The sequence below is a fragment of the Bos grunniens genome, chromosome X, assembly GCF_055505025.1.
Source record: "Bos grunniens cultivar Pamir isolate PY7600 chromosome X, Bosgru_T2T1.0, whole genome shotgun sequence".
Taxonomy (NCBI): Eukaryota; Metazoa; Chordata; class Mammalia; order Artiodactyla; family Bovidae; genus Bos; species Bos grunniens.
The window spans coordinates 107,120,733-107,145,135 of record NC_141194.1 but is presented as its reverse complement, the minus strand read 5'-3'; the positions used below and the strand labels follow the sequence as shown (position 1 = coordinate 107,145,135).

Here is a 24,403-nt window from a genome sequence, read left to right as displayed (position 1 = left end):
TGGAAAAGACTTTTAAGAGTCCCTTGGACTGCAAGAAGATCAAACCAGTCCATGCTAAAGGATATCAACCCTAAATATTCACTGTAAGGACTTATGCTAAAGCTGAAGCTCCAATACTTTGACCACCTGATGTGAAGAGCCGACTCATTGGAAAAGACGCTGATGGGAAAGACTGAGGACAGGAGGAGAAGGGGGTGACAGAGGATAAGATGGGTGGATGGCATCACTGAGTCAGTGGACCTGAGTTTGAGCACACTCTGGGAGAGAGTGAAGGACGGGAAAGCTTGGTGTGCTGTAGTCCATGGGGTCACAAAGAATTGGACACAACTTAGTGACTGGACAACAACAACCTCAGAAACTATCATGCAGCTTATGTCTATCCCTTCAGACGCTCTCTCTGACCGAGAGTCCTGACTGAGTCCAACTTTCCAGCATTCTCCACCAAGGCAATAGACATGTGAATGAAGCCATTTTGGACCCTCCAGACCAGCCCAGATGCCAGTTGAATACCACTGAGTGACATTAGACACCACAAAGAGTGAAACTATTACTTTGCCATGCCCTGCTGGAACTCCAGACTTAACAGAATTGACAAGTACAATAAAAAACAGTTGTTGTTTTAAGCCACTAAATTTTTGAGGTAGTCTGTGATACAACAACATATAATCAGAAGAAAGAGGATAGAATGTGAAGGACTAACATATTTTTAATTGAAATCCCAAAAGGAAAGAGTGATTAGAGAAGAAACAACTACCAAATTATTCAGAAATTCCACTCCTGAGTATATATCCAAAGGAAATGAAAACAAAAACTCAAAAAGATACATGCACCCCAATGTTCATAGCAGCATTATTTAGAATTGTCAAGATATGGAAGCAACCTAAGTATCCATCAACAGATGATTGATTAAGAAGGTGTGGTATACATACACACTGGAATATTACTCAGTCATGAAAAATAACTGAATTTTGCCATTTCCAACAACATGGATGAATCTAGAGGGTATTATGCTTATGGTATCATATGTTATCACATACATGTGGAAGCTGACAAATAAACGAATGAATATGCAAAACAAAAACAGATTCATAGATATAGAGAACAGACTTGTGGTTACCAGTGAAAAGAGGGTGAGGGGAGAAGAGGGATGTGGCTAGGGAACTGAAAGTTACAATCTACTATATATAAAAAGGATAGATTGCAAGAGTGTGTTGTACAGCACAGAGAAATACAGCCATTATCTTGTGGTAACTTTAAATGGAGTATAATCTATTAAAAAAAAAAAAACTGTTGAGTTACCATGTTGTACACCTGAAACCAATATGATGTTGTAAATCAACTATACTTCAATGTTTTAAAAAATCGGATAGACTTAACTCCAACTATTTTTTTAAGTAAATGTAGATAAATTAAATGTATCAGTTAAAACATAAAAATGTGGCTTCCCTGGTGGTCCAGTGGTTAAGAATCTGCCTGCCAATGCAAGGGACATGAGTTTGATCCGTGGTCTGGGATGATCCCACAAGCATGAGACAACTAAGCCCGGGCTCTCAAGCTCACCAGCCGCGACTTCTCAGCCTGCATGCTGCAACTACTGAAGCCTACACACTTAGAGTCCATGCTCCACAACAAGAGAAGGCACTGAAACAAGAAGCCCACACACCTCAATGAAGACCCAGCCCAGCCCAAATTTAATTGGTTAAAAACAATTTTCAAAACAAAACAGAAAAGTGTCAGACTTCCTTAAAAATTTGTGCAAACTATATATTGTTAATAAGAGACACACTTAAAATCTAAGGATCTAAGTTAAGTAGAATTGTTACCAAAAGAGTATGTGGGTAGGGTCCAGCTGCTCGCCACTCAAAAGCTGGTAAACAGACCAGGCTGGTGGAAAGGAAAGTTTGCTTTATTTCAGATGCTGGCAACTGGTGATGGGGAGGGTGGCAAACATCTGTCCAAAGGCTGATCCCACAACCCCCCACCCCATGACAATCAAGGGGTGAGACTGTTTATAGACAGAGTTGGGGGTGGGAAGGTTACAAGCAGAAAAAGCACAGTCATCTCTAACAGTCATCTTCAATTTTTCATCAGTGGTCTGACTAGCATTATCTTCAATGTTTTAGGTACAGTTAATCTGCAGTTCTGGGCTGCACTTGTTCCCATTTATTTGCAGTCAATTCTTGGAATTGTGGCAACTCAAGTCCTGGGTACAGTCTGGTGATCAAGTAGTTAACTTCTCCACCTGGTGTTTTGGTATCTATAAGAGAACTCACAGGATATGGCTCAGAATATCATCTATAGCCCTTGAAAAAGAACTAAAGGTCCCTGACTATGCTTAATGGCTACATTATATTATTTAGTCTCCTTAGACTGTTTTCCTTTGTTTCAGCATTTCTCACTTCTCTGATTAAACTTATTCTTTGACTAAAGTTTTCCACAGGCAAAAAGCAGGCAGAAGACATGGGGGGAGGCAAGGATCATAGAGTCCTGCTCTGTTTCAATCCCACTTTTTCTTTGATACTCCTCAATCTTGAGGAGGAACAGATACTGAATAAGAAAGGCAATAAACTTTCATTGTACCTGGACAAACATTTGAAAATTACTAGACATATTACAGTGAGTATAATAATCAAAATCCACCTTCATACTATTTCTCTTTTTTGTCTTTATGATTAAAGCAGATGTACAATGTATGTTTAATAGGCTACGAACAGGCTGTTTTGGTTAGCCTAAAGTTCAGATTAAATCCTGTTATTGGCCGGAATGACTTTTCCATACCTCAATATGTGAATATTTTTTCCATCATTTTTCCCTTTTAAGTTGTAATTCTTTCCATAGAGAGTATTGATAATCAATATATTTTCCCAACATTGCCAGAGTGGTTCATTTGCCTGCTCTGGGTCTATCCATGTCCCTTGGTGCTCCTTTTTATGTATATATTTGCCTAGTTGTCCATGTTAGGGGAAAACTAATCAGGTATCATGAACAGGCTCAGAGGTTAATAGGGAAATGCTTTATAGGGCATACATTTTAGCATTCATACCCAACTGTCACACAAACATAGACATGTGCTTTAAGTAGTACACATAAAGCCAGCAGTGCTACACATCATGAGCAGCTATACTCTGTGACAACTTTACTGGACAGTTTTTCCTTCCTGAACACTGGCGTCAAAAGTATGATTAGAAACAAAAAAAATGACTTTCCATTAAAAGTCTCTGTTACCAAAATCAGATCAATATTTCAGGAGAACTTTGTTTTCTTAAGAGAGAAAAACCAACTTCAGTCTTGCATCAGGTTACTGTTCATAAAATCCATATACCTAATTAAATTTAGTCTAATTTTAATCCTGATAATGTACACAATTCTTTTTTTTTTTTTCAAAATTCCTTTTTCACAAACCTTTGGTCACTTTCTAGATCCAAACAACTTTGTCCTGTATTTCCTCATCTAGAAACAAACAACTATAGGACAAAATTATTGTCATCATTTTTCCTCAACAAAAATACCTCCATTCTTTATATCTTTGTTGAGAGCGCATATCCTACTTGCTTTACATACCAAAATGTTTTGCTTATCATTTTTACACATCACAATTTTAACCCTTGAAAATTTTAATAAAACCAAGAAACAAGTGCTTGAAATGTTACACCAGCATTTTCTGATTGGCAAGCTTAAGAACATATTTCATAACCTCAGAAAACACTTTTTTTTCATAGCATAATTTTTATTCAGTGGTACAATATGCCTGTTTAATAAATCAAAACATCTTAAGTTTCCCTCTTGGTCTTAGGAGAATACAAAAGTCGGTAATCAGTTTATAGATTATAGCCAGAATAGCGAAATTATACATTCAATTTTAAAGGCTTTTTTCCTTGTTTTCTTTGCACAATTAACCCAAGGCTGAAGATCCAGGCAAAGTGGACTGTGTTTGTCTTTTAAGGACATGATAAGCATCAATCTCAAACTTACTCCCAGGCATATTTTTGTTTTCCCAGGGTCTGAAAAAAGTGTTTTATCAAGTTAGCTTTCCCCAACTGCATATGCAAAAAGAACGGGTTTTTTGAATTTCAAGAGTTTCATTTTAACCAGTTTTCTCCAGAGTCTAAAGAATACTGTAGCCATACATTGTCCAAAAAAGAAAAAATCATCTTTTTTTAGTCATAAATTCACAACTAAATTTTTTCTTATTGAATTGAACCTGAATTTCCCATTCTACATAAGACAGCAAGAGTACCAATCATACAAATGGAATACACACCCACACACCAAATGACAGATCTGTCATAAACCCTTTCTGAGGGTGTCTGGTACGAAGTCCCAAACCCAACACAAACGGTCCTCAGTGGTAGTTAAATGTCAGAACCAATTGGCAAAGTACCAAAATGACATTTGGTGGTCATAAACTGTCCTCAACAGCAGTCAGATATCAGAACCAATTAGCAAGAATGCCCAAAAGCACTTCATGCTCACAAACAGTCCTCAATGGCAGACAGACATCAGAACCAATTGGCAAAAATGCCCAAATAGCAGTCAGAGTTCATAAACGATCCTCAACATCAGGCACATGTCAGAACCAACTGGCAAGAATGCCCAAACAGCACTATTGCTCACAGTCCTCATAGCAGTCAGAATCAATTGGCCAGAAGGCCCAAATAGCACTAGCACTCACAAATGGGAAGGTTGCCCGTGTGCACACTGGTGGACTTACCTGGTCTTGGAGCTCGTCATCCCATCCCAAGTGCAAGTTTCCATTCCACCAAGAAAAGCATAAGTTGGCAGTCAGTGCTGAGCAGGGTAGAAACAGGGAGGATCCTCAAATCAAATGGCTTTGGCAACTGCTAGGAATGTCCCCCAAATCCCCTACCTGGGGCTAGCTAGCCATGAGCAGCAGGCTCATACATTGTCATAGCTATAGCTCTCCCCTGGAAGACCCAGGAATGCCAGGTGCCATAAAAGTGCAGGAGACAGCCATAACCAGACATAGCCAGCAGTGGCCAGCCATAACCAGCAGTGGCCAGCCATAGCCAGCACTAGCCAGCCATAGCCAGCAGTAGCCAGCCATAACCAGCCATAGTCAGCAGTAGCCAGCCATAACCAACCATAGCCAGCAGTGGCCAGCCTTAACCAGCCATAACCAGCAGTAGCCAGCCCCACTTTTGTCGCCAAATCTATTACCGAAAGGTATGTGGGTGGGGTCCAGCTGCTCGCTGCTCAAAAGCCAGTAAACAGGCCAGGCTGGTGGAAAGGTGCTTTATTTCAGATGCCAGCAATTGGGTGGGGGAAGATGGCAGACATTTGTCCAAAGGCTGACTCCCCACCCCCCAACAAGCAGGGGTGAGAGCTTTATAGACAGAGTTGGAGCAGGGGGGTCTACATGCAGAAACAGCATAGTCATCTCTAACAGTCATCTTCAGTTGGTCATCAGTGGTCTGACTAGCATCATCTTCACTGTTTTAGGTAAAGTTAGTATGCAGTTCTGGGGTACACTTGTTCCCACTTCCTTGTAGTCAGTTCTCAGAATTGCAGCAGCTCAAGTCTTGGGTACAGTCTGGTGATCATGTAGTTAACTTCTCCACCTGGTATTTTGGTATCTATAAGAGAGCTCACAGGATATGGCTCAGAATGGTATCTATAGCATTTGACAACTTGTCCAAAGGAAATAAAGGTCCTTGACTATGCTTAATAACTACATGATTATTATTTAGTCTCCTTAGACTATTTTCCTTTATTTAAGCATTTTTCACTTCTCTGATTAAATTTATTCTTTGACTAAAGTTTTCCACAGGCAAAAGGCAGGTAGAAGACATGGTGGGGAGGGGCAAGGATCATAGAGTCCTGCTCCATTTCAGAATGTAAATTTTAAAGCAAGAGTTCTGTAGAGATAAAGAGGAAATGTTATAATATAAAAGAGCCAATTCAATAGGCAGCCATACATTCTTAAGTTACTATGAACCTTATAATATGGAGAAGGAAATGGCAACCCACTTCAGTGTTCTTGCCTGGAGAATCCCAGGGACGGGGGAGCCTGGTGGGCTACAGTCCATGGGGTGGCAAAGAGTCGGACACGACTGAGCAACTTCACTTCACTTATAATATGGCTTTAAAATACACCAAGTAAAACTTGACAGAATTAGAGAAATAGATAAATTTCCAGTCGTTTTTAGAGACAGCTGACTTAAAAAGCATTGATGTCCAGATACGCAGATGACACCACCCTTATGGCAGAAAGCGAGGAAGAACTAAAGAACCTCTTGATGAAAATGAAAGAGGAGAGTGAAAAAGTTCGCTTGAAGCTCAACATTCAGAAAACTAAGATCATGGCATTTGGTCCCATCACTTCATGGCAAATAGATGGGGAAACAGTGTCAGACTTTATTTTGGGGGGCTCCAAAATCACTGCAGATGGTGATTGCAGCCATGAAATTAAAAGACGCTTACTCCTTGGAAGGAAAGTTATGACCAACCTAGATGGCATATTAAAAAGCAAAGACATTACTTTGCCAACAAAGGTCCATCTAGTAAAGACTATAGTTTTTCCAAACGTCCATATAGTAAAGACTATGGTTTTCCCAATAGTCATGTATGGATGTGAGAGTTGGACTATAAGGAAGAAATGAAGAACCCCAGGGTTAGTAGAAGGAAAGAAATCTTAAAAATTAGGGCAGAAATAAATGCAAAAGAAACAAAAGAGACCATAGCAAAAATCAACAAAGCCAAAAGCTGGTTCTTTGAAAGGATAAATAAAATTGACAAACCATTAGCCAGACTCATCAAGAAACAAAGGGAGAAAAATCAAATCAATAAAATTAGAAATGAAAATGGAGAGATCACAACAGGCAACACAGAAATACAAAGGATCCTAAGAGACTACTATCAGCAATTATATGCCAATAAAATGGACAACTTGGAAGAAATTGAAAAATTCTTAGAAAAGTACAACTTTCCAAAATTGAAACAGGATGAAACAGAAAATCTTAACAGACCCATCACAAGCACAGAAATTGAAACTGTAATCAGAAATCTTCCAGCAAACAAAAGCCCAGGTCCAGACGGCTTTACAGCTGGATTCTACCAGAAATTTAGAGAAGAGCTAACACCTATCCTACTCAAACTCTTCCAGAAAATTGCAGAGGAAGGTAAACTTCCAAACTCATCCTATGAGGCCACCATCACCCTAATACCAAAACCTGACAAAGATGCCACAAAACAAGAAAACTACAGGCCAATATCACTGATGAACATAGATGCAAAGATCCTTAACAAAATTCTAGCAATCAGAATCCAACAACACATTAAAAAGATCATACATCATGACCAAATGGGCTTTATCCCAGGGATGCAAGAATTCTTCAATATCCACAAATCAATCAATGTAATACACCACATTAACAAATTGAAAAATAAAAGCCATATGATTATCTCAATAGATGCAGAGAAAGCCTTTGACAAAATTCAACATCCATGTATGATAAAAACCCTCCAGAAAGAAGGAATAGAAGGAACATATCTCAACATAATAAAAGCTATATATGACAAACCCACAGCAAACATTATCCTCAATGGTGAAAAATTGAAAACATTTCCCTTAAAGCCAGGAACAAGACAAGGGTGCCCACTCTCACCACTACTATTCAACATAGTTTTGGAAGTTTTGGCCACAGCAATTAGAGAAGAAAAAAGAAATAAAAGGAATCCAGATTGGAAAAGAAGAAGTAAAACTCTCACTGTTTGCAGATGACATGATCCTCTACATAGAAAACCCTAAAGACTCCACCAGAAAAGTACTAGAGCTACTCAATGAATATAGTAAAGTTGCAGGATATAAAATCAACACACAGAAATCCCTTGCATTCCTATACACTAATAATGAGAAAATAGAGAGAGAAATTAAGGAAACAATTCCATTCACCATTGCAACAAAAAAGAATAAAATACTTAGGAATACATCTACCTAAAGAAACTAAAGTCCTATATATAGAAAACTATAAAACACTGGTGAAAGAAATCAAAGAGGACACTAATAGATGGAGAAATATACTGTGTTCATGGATCAGAAGAATCAATATAGTGAAAATGAGTATACTACTCAAAGCAATCTATAGATGCAATGCAATCCCTATCAAGCTACCAACGGTATTTTTCACAGAGCTAGAACAAATAATTTCACAATTTGTATGGAAATACAAAAAAACTCAAATAGCCAAAACAATCTTGAGAAAGAAGAATGGAACTGGAGGAAGCAGCCTGCCTGACTTCAGGCTCTACTACAAAGCCACAGTCATCAAGACAGGATGGTACTGGCACAAAGACAGAAATATAGATCAACAGAACAAAATAGAAAGCCCAGGGATAAATCCATGCACCTACGGACACCTTATCTTTGACAAAGGATGCAAGAATATACAATGGAGAAAAAACAACCTCTTTAAAAAGTGGTGCTGGGAAAACTGGTCAACCACTTGGAAAAGAATGAAACTAGAACATTTTCTAACACCATACACAAAAATAAACTCAAAATGGATTAAAGATCTAAATGTAAGACCAGAAACTATAAAACTCCTAGAGGAGAACATAGGCAAAACACTCTCCGACATACATTACAGCAGGATCCTCTATGACCCACCTCCCAGAATATTGGAAATAAAAGCAAAAATAAACAAATGGGATCTAATTAAAATTAAAAGCTTCTGCACAACAAAGGAAACTATAAGCAAGGTGAAAAGACAGCCTTCAGAATGGGAGAAAATAATAGCAAATGAAGCAACTGACAAACAACTAATCTCAAAAGTATACAAGCAACTCCTGCAGCTCAATTCCAGAAAAATAAATGACCCAATCAAAAAATGGGCCAAAGAACTAAACAGACATTTCTCCAAAGAAGACATACAGATGGCTAACAAACACATGTAAAGATGCTCAACATCACTCATTATCAGAGAAATGCACATCAAAACCACAATGAGGTACCATTTCATGCCAGTCAGAATGGCTGCTATCCAAAAGTCTACAAGCAAGAAATGCTGGAGAGGGTGTGGAGAAAAGGGAACCCTCTTACACTGTTGGTGGGAATGCAAACTAGTACAGCCACTGTGGAGAACAGTGTGTAGATTCCTTAAAAAACTGGACATAGAACTGCCATAGGACCCAGCAATCCCACTGTACCCCAATGTTCATTGCAGCACTGTTTATAATAGCCAGGACATGGAAGCAACCTAGATGTCCATCAGCAGATGAATGGATAAGAAAGCTGTGGCACATATACACAATGGAGTATTACTCAGCCATTAAAAAGAATACATTTGAATCAGTTCTAATGAGGTGGGTGAAACTGGAGCTGATTATACAGAGTGAAGTAAGCCAGAAAGAAAAACACCAATACACTATACTAATGCATATATATGGAATTTAGAAAGATGGTAACGATAACCCTGTATGTGGGACAGCAAAAGAGACACAGATGTATAGAACAGACTTTTGGACTCTGTGGGAGAGGGCAAGGGTGGGATGATTTGGGAGAATGACACTGAAACATGTATAATATCATATGTGAAATGAATCACCAGACCAGGCTTGATGCATGATACAGGATGCTTGGGGCTGGTGCACTGGGATGACCTTGAGGGATGGTATGGGGAGGGAGGTGGGAGGGGGGTTATGAATGGGGAACTCGAGTACACCCATGGCAGATTCATGTTGATGTATGGCAAAACCAGTACAATATTGTAAAGTAATTAGCCTCTACTTAAAATAAATAAATTTATATTTAAAAAAACAGGAAAAAACAAAATAAAAGCAATGAAGCAAAACAGAAATAAATCTCTTAACAAGTATAATAATAAATATGCAAAATAAATAATTTTATAAACATCAAAAAAAAAAAAAAAAAAAAAACCTGAGCACCAAAGAATTGATGCTTTTGAACTGTGGTGTTGGAAAAGACACTTGAGAGTCCCTTGGACTGCAAGGAGATCCAACCAGTCCATCCTTAAGGAAATCATTCCTGAATATTCATTGGAAGGACTGATGTTGAAGCTGAAACTCCAATACTTTGGCCACCTGATGTGAAGAACTGACTCATTTGAAAAGACCCTGTTGCTGGGAAAGATTGAGGGCAGGAGGAGAAGGGGACGACAGAGGGTGAGATGGTTGGATGGCATCACCGACTCAATGGACATGAGTTTGAGTAAACTCCAGGAGTTGGTGATGGACAGGGAAGCCTGGCATGCTGCAGCCCATGGGGTCACAAAGAGCCGAACACGACTGAGCAACTGAACTTAACTGATGTCCAAACCATCAATAAAGAACTTGACTCTTAAACAACACCAGTTTGAACTAAGAGGGTCAACTTAAACGAGTGTATTTTTCAGTAGTAAATACTACAGTACTATACAGTCTGAGGTTGCTTGCATCCTTAGATACCAAGGAACCAAGAATAGAGAGGGGTAAGTATAAATTATACTCAGATTAATCCCTTTGTTGGTCAAGGATCAATTGTAGAAGATTTGAACATAATTAACAAAGCACACCCAGGGACTTCCCTGGTGGTCCAGTGGTTGACAATCCACCTGTCAATGCAGGGGACATGGGTTCTACCCCAGTCTGGGACAATTCCACATGCCTTGGGGCAACTAAGCCCATGCACCACAACTACTGAGCCCATGCTCTAGAACCCACGCTCCACAACAAGAGAAGCCACTGCAATGAAAAGCCCACACACTGCAACTAGAGAGTAGCCTCTGCTCTCCAAAACTAAAGAAAGCACATAAGCTGCAGTGAAGACCCAGAGCAGCCAAAAATAAATAAATAAAGTAAAAAAAAAATCACACCCAGCAAGTGCAGCTTTAATATTTTTTCAAGTTCACATGGAGTATTTAATAAAGTAGATCATATGCTATGCCACAAAACAAGAAATTTTAATTCATTACAAATATATATAAGGTGTCATTTATGTAAAATAGAAATAAATTACATTATCTTGAGAAAGAGTATCTACAAAAATGTACACCAGGCATCATATTTAATGCTGATCCATTGAAAGCTTTCCTTTAGATATCAGGAACAAATCACCACTTTTCATTATCATCACTTCTATTCAATACTGTACTGAACACTCAAGCAGTTAAAACATTGGAGTACCAGGGAAGTCCCTAGCCAAGACCTTCTTGAACAAAAGGAACAAGATAGGAAGAATTGCTATAAAACACATTGAGACTTATTTTAAAGCTATGGTAATGTAAGAGCTGGACCATAAAGAAAACTGAGAACTGAAGAATTGATGCTTTTGAACTATGGTGTTGGAGAAAACTCTTGAGAGTCCTTTGGAATGCACGGAGATCAAATCAGTCAATCCTAAAGGAAATCACTCCTGAATATTCATTGGAAGGACTGATGCTGAAGCTGAAGCTGAAGCTCCAATACTCTGGCCACCTGATGTGAAGAACCGAGTCACTGGAAAAGACCCTGATGCTGGGAAAGACTGAAGGCAGGAGGATAAGGGGATGACAGAGGATGAGATGGTTGGATGGCATCACTGGCTGGATGGACATGAGTTTGAGCAAGCTCCAGGAGTTGGCAATGGACAGGGAAGCTTGGTGTGCTGCAGTCCAAGGGGTCATGAAGAGTCAGACACAACTGAGTGACTGAACTGAACTTAGAGTAATAATTGGCATAGGAGTAAACATTAAATAAGTCAGTGAAACAGAACAGGAAATGCAAAACTAGATTTACACATGTATAGGCATTTGACTTATGAAAAAGGTGTCACAGAAGTGCAGTTTTCAATAAATGTTTTGGAAATATTTGATATCCATATGGAAAAACATTAAATTGGATCCCTAATTCATACCATGCTCAAAAACTCACTCACTGTAGGTTCCAAGTCTAAATATAAATGTCAAACCATAAACCTCTTAGAAAGAAAAAATAAGAGAATATCTCAACAATGTCAGGGTAAGAAAAGAAAGAATTGATATCAAGATACAAAAATAATTAACTATGAAAATTTTAAATAAATTTCACTACATTAAAATTACCAACTTATGCTCATCAAGAGATAACAAAAAGGGAATGGAAAATTAACCATAGAAGGAAAGATGTTTGCAGCACAAAAGACCATCAAAGATTTACATCAAGAATATATAGAGTATTCCTTTGAATCAATAAGAAAAAAATCAGATTTCTCAATAGAAAAATTGGCAAAATATAGGGGAAAAAAACAAGCTTGTCAGGTCCATGAATCAAGGCAAATTGGAAGTGGTCAAACAGGAGATGGCAAAAGTGAATGTCGACATTCTAGGAATCAGCGAACTAAAATGGACTGGAATGGGTGAATTTAACTCAGATGGCCATTATATCTACTACTGTGGGCAGGAATCCCTCAGAAGAAATGGAGTAGCCATTATGGTCAACAAAAGAGTCCGAAATGCAGTACTTGGATGCAAACTCAAAAATGACAGAATGATCTCTGTTCGTTTCCAAGGCAAAGCATTCAATATCACGGTAATCCAAGCCTATGCCCGTTGAGGCATAGTAATGCTGAAAAAGCTGAAGTTGAACGGTTCTATGAAGACCTACAAGACCTTTTAGAACTAACACCCAAAAAAGATATCCTTTTCATTACAGGGGACTGAAATGCAAAAGTAGGAATTCATCATCGGTTCTATCAAATGCACCTCATTTCTACTCACCTTTTCCTCTGTTTTTTTTCACCAGGTCTCAGAATGGAGGAGTCCCTCAGTTCAAAAAGGTGGTATTCGAGGAATTTACTGATGGCTCCTTTACTCAGGCCATATACCGTGGACAACTAAATGAACACCTGGGACTCTTGGGACCATATATAAGAGCAGAAGTGGAAGACAATATCATGGTAAGTTGAAGAAAATGGGATTACAAAAAAATTGATCCATATATATTTTTTTTAAATTTCTGATTATAAAAATACTCTTTTCACACTTTCAAAAAGGTTTAAAGTATAGAAGATAAGAAAATTGAAAAATAACCCCATAATTATCATTTTTCTGTATGTTCTTATGTTTTTCCTATGTATTCAAAATTATACAATTCATCATTCTACTTCTTTTTAAAATAAATGTTATAAACATTCCTTATGTTATTAAAAACACTACATATGTTTTTCAACTGAAATAGTATTAGTTCATTATATGATTTTATGGTTTATTTAACTGTTTTCCTTTGAACAACCTTTTAGATAGTTTCTTTTTTTTCCCCACTGTTTAAGTAATAATGTTATCACAACTCTTTTCCCAGGATAAAATTCCGGAAGTGCAATGTTCAGGAACATTTTAAGACTTTCTCTAACAAATTATCTGTTAATGTTCTTTGCATAGTTGAATTTTTTGGAGCGAATGCTTTTCTTGTTAATTTGTATTACCATATATATTATAGATCATTTATATATTAATGATCATTGGTCATTTTAGTGAATAATATTTTTCCAAGTTTATTTTCTTTTAATTTTATATATGTTGTGTCTGACTCTTTACGATTCCGTGGACTTCAGCCTGCCAGGCTCCTCTGTCCATGGGATTCTCCAGACAAGAATACTGGAGTGGGTTGCCATGCCCTCCTCTAGGGGATCTTCCTAATCAAAGGATCAAACCCACATCTCCCACATTGCAGGCAGATTCTTTACTGTCTGAGCCACCAGGGAAGCCCAATTTTATATATAGTGATTTTTAAAATAAAATATGTTTGAAGTTTTAAGTAGTAACCAATAAATATTTCCTTTATGACACTTTGATAGCTTTTATGTCTATAAAAATCCTTCCCTATACAGAGATTTATTTTCTTAAAATCACCTATACTTTCTTTTACAGTTTAATTTCTTAACATCTAACTTTTTAATCCAATAATAATTCCTGTAGACTAGAATTTGCTTTGGCGCTGTATGAGCCAAAGATCAAGGTAGTTTGTTTTTTTTTTTTTTCTAGAAACAGTCATCCATTGTCCCAACTGATTGTTTACAGGAAGGATATAGAAGGATCTAAAATTACAGGATTGTGAGTGAATTTATTCTGACTTGAATTTTACTTTTCATACATCCCATGAAAATGTAATTTGAAAAAAAAAGTCTTGTATAAAGAGCATATGTAATCATCCTGGCATTTGTCATGAAGAACTTTAAGAGCATCAGTTCCTGGGGTTATGGTCCCTTAAAACCCCTGTGGTCATATTTTATCTTTTACTTTAGATTTTCTTTTAAGGATTTAGCAATTTTCTCCTTTGTAACTGTGAGTTCATGTCTTAAAGACTGTGGAAATGAAAAATGTCTCAGTTTCTTTCACAGATCTTTAGGTTTGGGTTCTCATAACATACCGATTCCTCCAGGTATTGAAAACCTGGATTACACCCCCTAAATAGGCATTGGTATTAGGGATGTAAGAACTTTACAAGATCCTAAAACATAATACTTGCCTTTTTCTCTCTTGCTTTGCAGGTAACTTTCAAAAACCAGGCCTCTCGTCCCTACTCCTTCTATTCTAGCCTTATTTCTTATAACGGAGATCAGAGACAAGGAGCAGAACCTCGAAAAAAGTTTGTCAAGCCTAATGAAACCCAAAGCTACTTTTGGAAAGTGCAGCACCATATGGCACCCACCAAAGATGAGTTTGACTGCAAAGCCTGGGCTTACTTTTCTGACGTTGATCTGGTAAGCAGGGCTCCTTTGTGCTGGCCTTTTCCTGCTTTGATAGAAATGGTCTCAGAACTTCCCTGGCAGTCTCATGGTTAAGACTCTGTGCCTCCACTGCAGGGGACACAGGTTCAATCCCTGGTCAGGAACTGAGATCCCACATGCCCTGAGATGCAGCCAAAAACTAAAGTGTTTAAAAAAAAAAAAAAGAAAAAGTCTTTGTGTCAGCTGCTAAGAAGTGTGGTATTTATCCCCAGCATAATGGGAAGTTTTCAATAGAGGAGGTGTTAGCATATTTACGGAGAAGGCAATGGCACACCACTCCAGTACTCTTGCCTGGAAAATCCCATGGATGGAGGAGCCTGGTAGGCTGCAGTCCATGGGGTCGCTAAGAGTCGGACACAACTGAGCGACTTCACTTTCACTTTTCACTTTCGTGCATTGGAGAAGAAAGTGGCAACCCACTCCAGTATTCTTGCCTGGAAAATCCTAGGGATGGGGGAGCTTGGTGGGCTGCTGTCTATGGGGTTGAGCAGAGTCGGACATGACTGAAGCGACTTAGTGGCAGCAGCAGCAGCATATTTATGTTTTAGACATATCACCCAGGAATCTACTAAAGAGGAAGAATTGTCCTGTGGGAAGCTGCAGAATGGGGTGGAGTGTCATAAAAGCTGATGAGAAATCCCCTCTTGTTTCTGAGTGAGAGAACATTCGCTCCTAGAACTAGTGTCTTTCCTTTCAGGAAAAAGATTTGCACTCAGGCTTGATTGGCCCCATTCTGATCTGCCGCGTGGACACGCTGAGTGCTGCTCATGGGAGACAAGTAACAGTACAGGAATTCGCTCTGTTTTTCACCATTTTTGATGAAACCAAGAGCTGGTACTTTGCCGAAAACATGGCAAGGAACTGCGGGGCGCCCTGCCATGTCCAGCCAGAGGACCCTACTTTTCAAGAAAAGTATCGCTTCCATGGTAATACAGTCCACACCCAAATCTCATTCGCCGTGAAGTGAGCCTGGAGCCTGAGGCTGGGATATTGTACGATTTGAGAGTATATGGATGAGAGTGCAATCTTCCTAGGAATCCATCCTCTTGGCTGGAATGGAGGGAAAGACCCTGGCACAATAGACGGTAACAGCTTTCTCTGTGTTCTTTCTCCAGCAATCAATGGCTACGTGATGGATACACTCCCTGGCTTAGTCATGGCTCAGCATCAAAGGATTAGGTGGTATCTGCTCAGCATGGGCAGCAATGAAAATATCCATTCCATTCATTTCAGTGGCCATGTGTTCACTGTGCGAAAAACGGAGGAGTATAAAATGGCGGTCTACAATCTCTACCCAGGTACAAACCAGTTTGCACTCTGTTGTCAACTTCCTGTGCTTGCTGAGGAGCTCCTTTCAAGGTCTAGGCCCTGGGGATATGTCCCTTGAACAAAGCAGAGAGATCATAAAGAACGTAGCAAGTGAACATGATCATTTAAGATACAGATAATGTGCTGTAAAGGAAACAGAGCAGAATCCATGGACAATGGATGTCCCAGCACTTTCCTAGGAAAAGAGGATTTTTCTCCCAACTCGAATCCCACAGGGCACCAATAATGATTGGTTCCAATCACTAATTGGAATCACCAATTAGTGATTCCCAAAGAGTGATTGGTTTATGTATGAAGACCAAATTTTGATTAAACACTGCTCCCACTGTTGATCAAAACAGAATATCATCTTAATTCTCGAATGTTCCTTTAAAACAGGTTCTGAACTTCCCTGATGATCCAGTGGCTAGGTCTCCGTGCTTCTACCGCAGGGAGCACAGTTTTGATCACTGATCAGGGAACTAAGATCCCCTATACCTCACAGTGCAGGCAAAACAGAAGGAAGAAAAAATAGGTTTAATAGTGGAAGTAAACTTCTGTTTCTGTGTAAAAATTCTGATAAGCCCAGTGACTTTTCTTGCTGACTCTTGAGTAATAAACAGGCCTGCAGTCACTTCACATCACAAAGAAAATTCAAGTCAGACATCATAACGTCCACTTCAACACATTAATCAAAGAAAAAATTTCCCCTTTTTTCTTGGCTGTGCCACACATCATGTGGCCACACGGCATGTGGGATCTTAATTCCTTGACCGGGGACGGAACCTCCGCCCCATGAAATGGAAGCACGGAGTCGTAACCAGTGGACTGCCGGGGAAATTCCATTCTTCATCAAAATTCTGAATTTCCTTTTATAAGGTTTTATTCTAGATTTTCAGCAAGAGGCACCTCCTTCTGGGTTTCATGACACGCGCTCTGCTTTGGCATTCAGTGGGCCCTTTTGGTCTGAAATCATGCATTTCATTCTTAAGCTTTAGGGGATTTTTCTCCTTATCATTTCTCTGATTCCCACCCCCCACCTTTGTTTTCTTTCCTTGCAGAACTTTCATTAGAAAAGTCTTGGACTTCTTCATCTTCTATGACTCAGTTTCCCTCATTTCGTTCTGTTTGCTTGCCTTTTTGCATTATGTCCTTAGGTTTCTCTTCCAGATCACTAATTTGGCCTTTAGCTTCGGAACTTGATTTTAACTTCAACGTCTCCTTCTTATGCTTATTATTGCTTTCCCCTCCACCCCTGGCTGGTTGCTGCTTTGAACCATAGCTTGGAGGGGGGAGAGATAAGGGATAGCACCACTGTCTGCACCTGGCAGATATTTAAAGTGAAAGTGAAAAGCCAAAGTGCAAGTCGTTCAGTCTTGTCTGACTCTTTGCAACCCCATGGACTATAGTCCATGGGATTCTCCAGGCCATAATACTGGAGTGGGTAGCCTTTCCATTCTCCAGGGGATCTTCCGAACCTGGGGATCAAACCCAGGTCTCCTGCATTGCAGGTGGATTCTTTCCCAGCTGAGCCACCAGGGAAGCCCAAGAAGACTGGAGTGGGTAGCCTTAACCCTTCTCCAGCAGATCTTCCTGACCCAGGAATCAAACCAGGGTCTCCTGCAGGTGGATTCTTTACCGAGCTGTCAGGGAAGCAAGGCAGATATTTAAAGAGGACTCTTTCTCTGGTGGGATACTTTCAGGGGATCTGCAGAAACTCCTTTGGGGGACCCTCTTACATGAAATCCTCTTGACTTGGTTGGTTCCACTTTTATTCTAGATGGTCACTTATCACTCAGCCCTCAGCCCCTCAGCATTCACCTCTAGCTTCTTGCTCCTGGGGTTACTTTACTCATTGAGGCAGGGAGCCCACATCTTGTCAATGAGAAATCCACCTCTGGCTCTGCCAAGCCTTAAGAGTGCAGGCCAGTCCTAACACAGTAGCTTTCTCCCGTCTCCACCCCTGAAGCATCCGGGTACTCTTTCTCTCCCTTTCCCCAGGGTCAGAACTTCACCCCCAGTGTCTCCAGCTGCAGAGGTTACATCACAGGCACTTTAGGTCAAAGAGTGGTGCAACTGACTTGGCTAGATCTCCTCTGATGTTCTGCATAATCTGATGTGTCTTATGCCCGTTTTGGTGAAAGGAAGTCACTTTTCTGCCTTCTGGTTTTGCTAAGGTGTCTTTGAGACGGTGGAAATGCTACCATCCAAGGTTGGGACTTGGCGGATAGAATGTCTTATTGGCGAGCACCTACAAGCTGGGATGAGCACTCTCTTCCTGGTGTACAGCAAGGGTGAGTGGCACTGGGCACTCAACTGCTTTCCACCTCCCTCGAAGGGTGGCCTTTGCCAAGAACTGCATACAGGCTCACAGTAATTACCAAATCTAAAATGAATATTGTAGGCAGAAATCAGAATCCTCAGAGGAGGGCGTATCTGCTTGAAGCTTTGAACACTTTAACACTGAAGTCCCAAGAGCTCCAGGAGCAAATTTTGAAGCTTAATTTTGGTCCCGTTACGAAGTGTAACTCTCAAATATCATCTGGAAGAAGTTGAGTTTTAATCCTCAACAAGAAGAGAACCACTGGTCTACTTATGTATGGACCCTAGTTTTCAGTTCAGTTTAGTTGCTCAGTCATGTCCGACTCTTTGCGACCCCATGGACCGAAGCATGCCAGGCCTCCCTGTCCATCACCAACTCCCGGAGTTTACTCAAACTCATGTCCATTGAGTTGGTGATGCCATCCAACCATGTCATCCTCCGTCGTCCCCTTCTTCTCCTGCCTTCAATTTTTCCCAGCATCAGGGTCTTTTCCAAGGAGCCAGTTCTTCCCATTAGGTGGCCAAAGTATTGGAGTTTCAGCTTCAACATCAGTCCTTCCAATGAACACCCAGGACTGATCGCCTTTAGGATGGACTGGGTGGACCTCCTTGCAGTCCAAGGGACTCTCAAGTGTCTTCTCCAACACCACAGTTCAAAAGCATCAATTCTTTGGTGCTCAGCTTTCTTTATAGTCCAACTCTCACATCCATACATGACTATTGGAAAAACCATAGCCTTGACTAGACAGACCTTTGTTGGCAAAGTAATGTCTTTGCTTTACTCAGCTGCAAAATCTGAGTAGTTCTAGCACCTTCCTGTTAGAACTAGTTAAATGAGATAGTACAATAAAAATCTTGCATCCAATTTTCGCCATGTAGTAAACACTAAAAAATATGAGCATTTCTTGGTGTTCTCATTGACCTGCATTTGTGAAGCTCTATTTCTGCACTTCTAACAATTGTGCTCCCCTGGTTTGATTTCAGAGTGTCAAATTCCACTGGGAATGGCTTCTGGACGCATTAGAGATTTTCAGATTACAGCTTCAGGACAATATGGTAAACAGTATTCCTTTCTCTCAAAGCACTGAGCTGATTATATGTTTTTTTATTTCTGTTGGAAAAATTCAGATAAACAATCCATCTTCATGCTTCTGTAAATTCTACTCCATAGGTGCCTCTCAATCTATTTTCTCTTCTCACCCAAGTAATGCCTCTGCCTCTTTAAATGTCCTGCCTGCCTTCCACATGGCTTCCCTTCAATCCATTCTCTTTGCTGTAGCAAGAAGCTGCATTTTTCTCAAACTGTAGCCCACAGGTCACATCCAGCCCATCACCTGATTTTGTATGGCCTTCAAGCTAAGAATTATTTTTCTATTCTTAAATGATTGGGGAAAAAAAAACAAAAGAAGAATATTTCATGACGTGAAAATTATATGAAATTCTAATTACAGTGTTCATAAAGAAGCCACACTTATTCATTTACAATTATCTGTGGGCACTTTCACTGTGTGTGTGTGTGTCTGTGTGTGTTAGTTGCTCAGTTATGTCTGACTTTCTGCAACCCCATGGCCTGTAGCCTGCCAGGCTCCTCTGTCTATGGGATTCTTCAGGCAAGAATACTAGAGTGGATTGCCATTCCCTTCTCCAGAGAATCTTCCCCACCCAGGGATTGAACCCTGGTCTCCTGCATTGCAAGCAGATTCTTTACCATTTGAGCTACAGAGAAGTCTCTGTAGCTTTCACTCTACAACAGCATTTAAATGTCACAACACCAGATGATAAAGGCTAAATTATTTACAGAAAAAAAGTTTGCCAAACTCCATTTTAGAGGGGAAAAAAAGCATTTGAAAAAGATGTTTGAGAGATATATACCAAAATAGTACTATTTTTCTTTGGATGGATGATGTTTTATACTTCTTTTATTTTTTTTAACTTATGTTTTCTTTTTATTTCTAATTTTTCTCCAGTGAACATGGATTATGTAATAGAGAAATAATATTAATTGATGGTGCTGGTGACACATTAGTATTAGCTAACTAGAGGTACAAACAATCAACAAACTTACTAAATTTTAGAAAATAAAATAGACAAGAAGGACAAGCCAAACACTTCAGTAGTCATTGATACTACTCTGCTTTATACCTTTGTCTTCACAGCTAAGATTAACCTTTCTCAAGAGAGTAATTTTATTCCCACGTGTACAGGACCAACCCAGCTGAATCTAATCTCTCTTCCCTTTCTCGAGCAAAGGACAGTGGGCCCCCAAGCTGGCCAGACTTCATTATTCTGGATCAATCAACGCCTGGAGCACCAAGGATCCCTCTCCTTGGATCAAGGTTAGAAAATGCATTGCATTCCAGAACATCACACATTCCTTTGGCAAGCTCAATGCCTTGTATACCTCCTTCCTGCCTAAGTCATTTTCATCAAACCCCAAGTAATAGACAAGGAAAGAACTGAAGAACAGAGTGGCTTATGATTTGTACCAAAAGAGTCAAGACTGAAAGACTCAGGAATAGAATTGAGTGCTCTGTGTTTTGTTTTTTAATTATTTTTGCTACACTGGGTCTTCATTGAACAGTTTTTTCTCTAATTGTGGCAAGCGGGAGCTGCTCTCTAGTTGTGTGCATGCTTCTCACTGTGGTGGCTTCTCTTGTGGCAGAGCACCAGCTTCAGTAGTTTTGGTTCCCAGGCTCTAAAGCAGGAGCTCAGTAGTTGTGGCTCATGGGCTTAGCTGTCCCCAGGCACGTGGGATCTTCCAGGACCAGGGATCAAACACATGTTCCCTGCACTGGCAGGCAGACTCTACCACTGTGCCAGCAGGGAAGTCCTACACTGTGTTTTTAATCTTTCTACTGGATTAGAATCTCTGAATATTTTTCTATAACATCAAATTTACCACCTCTAAAGACCACGTATTCTTTTTTTAGATGTCTTCAATTGCCTAGGTATCCTTGAGTCCTCCAATTCCTTCATGTTAACACAAAAACAAATGGCTTGATCCCTGGTCCCACAAGGCAAGAAAATGTGGCTTCTTCCCTTTCTAAAACCAAAGCCGTCTTCTTCACAAATTCTACACCACAGAGTAGTAAGAAAAGCCTGCTAAAGTTAGGCCAAATCTGGTCAACCAACTTGGAGTCATTACTGAAAGTGTCCTTAGGTTAACTCAATTTTTTTTTTTTCAATGACTCAGTCTTTCATCTTTTTTCCCTTCCCTATGTCCTCTGGAGCAGTGCTGGCCAACAGAAATATCATGTGAACCATAAATGCTAAGTACATGTGTAATTTTCCATTTTCTAGTAGCTGCATTAAAATAGGAACATGTTAAATTCATTTTAATAATACATCTTCTCAGGAATTCCCCGGTGATCCAGTAGTTAGGACTGAGTGCTTTCACTGCCGGGGGCCTGAGTTCAATCCCTGGTCAGTGAATTAAAATCCTGCAGACCATGTGGCTCTACCAAAAAATATCATAATACATTTTCTTTAATCCAACATATCCAAAAATATTATCATGTCAACATGTGAGCAGTCAGGACTAATGTTCAAACACGCCTCCTTCCTTGCACACCCTTCTCCTTCTCCATGTAAGTTCCATGAGGGCAGGGCTTTTTTTATTGTTCACAACTCTGTTGCTAGTACCCAGAAAAGTGCTTGTGCTCAGTCACTCAGTCATATCCAACACTTTGTGACCCTGTGGACTGTAGCCTGACAGATTCCTCTGTCCACGGAATTATCCAGGCAAGAATACTGGAGTGGGTTGCCATTTCCTTCTCCAAGAAGAGTGCTTGGCACATAACAAATGCTAAAAATATATTCTTTGATGAATGAATGAATGAATGATGTATAGATAGAGCTTAGTCAACTGAGAAAGATCGTCATTAAGTACAAGAGTCCAGACCAGTCCTAGCTGAGTGTGCCAGGCATCTGGGAGAAATTAGAGTACCAACTGATGTCAAAATTCCTGTAATGCTTGTATGACCCATGCCCCCTTCTTTCAGACCCAATCATTCCTTACTACTAAGGATCGATATTCCATCAGATCCCTGTTAGGTGCCAGGGCTAGAGAGAATGTAAAACCTAACATATTACGTGTTTAGTATGCACCAGCAGTGAACTCAGCACATTGCATGTATTAACTCTGTAATCCTTCTGGTAACATTTTGAGATAAATACCATTATTAACTCCACTGTACAGAGCAAGAAATTGAGACACAAAGAGGTTAGGTGACTCAGACAGGCTTATTGTCTTCAGGATCTCAGTCTAAAGAGGAAGGCAAAAAGCAAAGAAAAGTTCACAATGCGGTGCAATAATTTACTATAATGAAATTATATACAAAGTGGACTGGAAGCAGAAAAGAAGCCACCCGAAAGTTCTCTGGATGAGTCGGGAAAGGCTAACCAGGAGAGAGTTTCTGCACTAACACTTGCAGGAGGGACAGTAATTTAGCACTGATAGTGATGGTGGGAGGGGGGTAGTCTGGGGACAGAGAAGGCAAATGGCTTTGTCCAGTCAGAGGTTGGTGTGTCAGGGAGGCACCTGCTATGGGGTCCAGGTGTGCAGCACTAAGGATGTGTATAGAGAAAAGTGGGGCTCAATGATTCCAAAGTGATTTCCTTTGTCAGGACGTGGCCTGGGAACTCAGTGAACACACTTCCCGTCATTGATTCCACAGCTTCCCACACATCTACATTTCCATACTGGTCTCTGTTGCACTTGCACCTCCAAGAGAATATTGGGCTTCTCTCTATCGAAGCAGATTCTTCTTAAGCAGAGAAATCATTTCAGAATATGGCACATACCTCCATGTAAAACCAAGTGTTGCTTTCATCGGCAGGTGGATCTGTTGGCGCCGATGATTATTCACAGCATCCTGACTCAGGGTGCCCGGCAGAAGTTCTCCAGCCTGTACATCTCTCAGTTTATCATCATGTACAGCCTCGATGGACAGCGGTGGCAGGGTTATCGGGGGAACTCCACTGGGACCTTAATGGTATGTAATTAGTCCTTTTCAAGAGAATGCTTGAATCTTTTGAGGAGCTTTTGACAGATTTCAGATATGGAACAAACACTCACAGTTTCTAGAAACTTCAGTTCAGTTCAGTCACTCAGTTGTGTCTGATTCTTTGTGACCCCATGAACAGCAGCACACCAGGCCTCCCTGTCCATCACCAACTCCCAGAGTTTACCCAAACTCGTGTCCATTGAGTCAGTGATGCCATTCAACCATCTCATACTCTCTTGTCCCTTTCTCCTCCCGCCTTCAATCTTTCCCAGCATCAGGGTCTTTTCAAATGAGCCAGCTCTTCACATCAGGTGGCCAAAGTATTGGAGTTTCGGCTTCAACATCTTGGCCCCCCCAAAAAGCATTTTCCATTCATGGGCAATAGAGTGATGATGGACCTATGGACAAAAAAGGTAGTATGAAGGATCTCTTATGTAGCCCCAGGAAACAGACACTACAAATGGAATTCTAGGACTATGTTGCTAATATATTCAAGGAAGATAGGTATAATTCCTTACTTAGGGAGAAGATTGGATGTTGAATAACCCATGACATGTGGTGGCATCACAATTTCTCAGATTGTCATCGGTGATACAATAGGATGAGTTTCAGATAAGGAAGGAAGACATTGGGAAGTTAGTAGCATCTGGTTGCTATGGCAACCAGTTTAGCATCATCTGACAGTAGAGTGACCTGGATTTTTTTCATGTCCGGGCTTCCCAGGTGGCTCAGTGGTAAAGAACCCACCTGCAATGCAGGAGACACGGGAAACTCGGGTTCAATCCCTGGGTGGGAAGATCCCCTGGAGAAGAAAATGGCAACCCACTCCAGTATTCTTGCCTGGGAAATCCCATGGACAGAGGAGCCTGGCAGGATCTAGTTCACAGGGTTGCAGAGTTGGACACAATTGAGTATGCATCTTCTTTTTCAGCATACATGGGGGGGGAAGAAATTAAATGTTATGAATATATACAAAGAACATCCATGAACATATATAGATAGATAGATAGATAGATAGATAGATTCTTGATGGAATCATGGAGTTCTGGAGGAGTCTTCCATGTCCTGG

The 24,403-nt window shown here is 40.2% G+C and overlaps 1 protein-coding gene across 4 annotated transcripts in view; it reads left to right on the top strand.

Moving 5' to 3' along the window:
• F8 (coagulation factor VIII) overlaps window positions 1-24,403 on the top strand; it is a 142,743-nt gene that overhangs the window by 97,062 nt on the left and 21,278 nt on the right. For all 4 annotated transcript variants that reach the window (XM_086385896.1, XM_086385897.1, XM_086385898.1 and 1 more), the window contains 8 exons: window positions 12,715-12,868; window positions 14,459-14,671; window positions 15,396-15,624; window positions 15,814-15,996; window positions 18,184-18,300; window positions 19,313-19,384; window positions 20,579-20,664; window positions 23,167-23,322. In XM_086385896.1, the coding sequence (XP_086242022.1) occupies window positions 12,715-12,868; window positions 14,459-14,671; window positions 15,396-15,624; window positions 15,814-15,996; window positions 18,184-18,300; window positions 19,313-19,384; window positions 20,579-20,664; window positions 23,167-23,322 (1,210 nt within the window). The remainder of the gene's footprint in view (window positions 1-12,714; window positions 12,869-14,458; window positions 14,672-15,395; window positions 15,625-15,813; window positions 15,997-18,183; window positions 18,301-19,312; window positions 19,385-20,578; window positions 20,665-23,166; window positions 23,323-24,403) is intronic.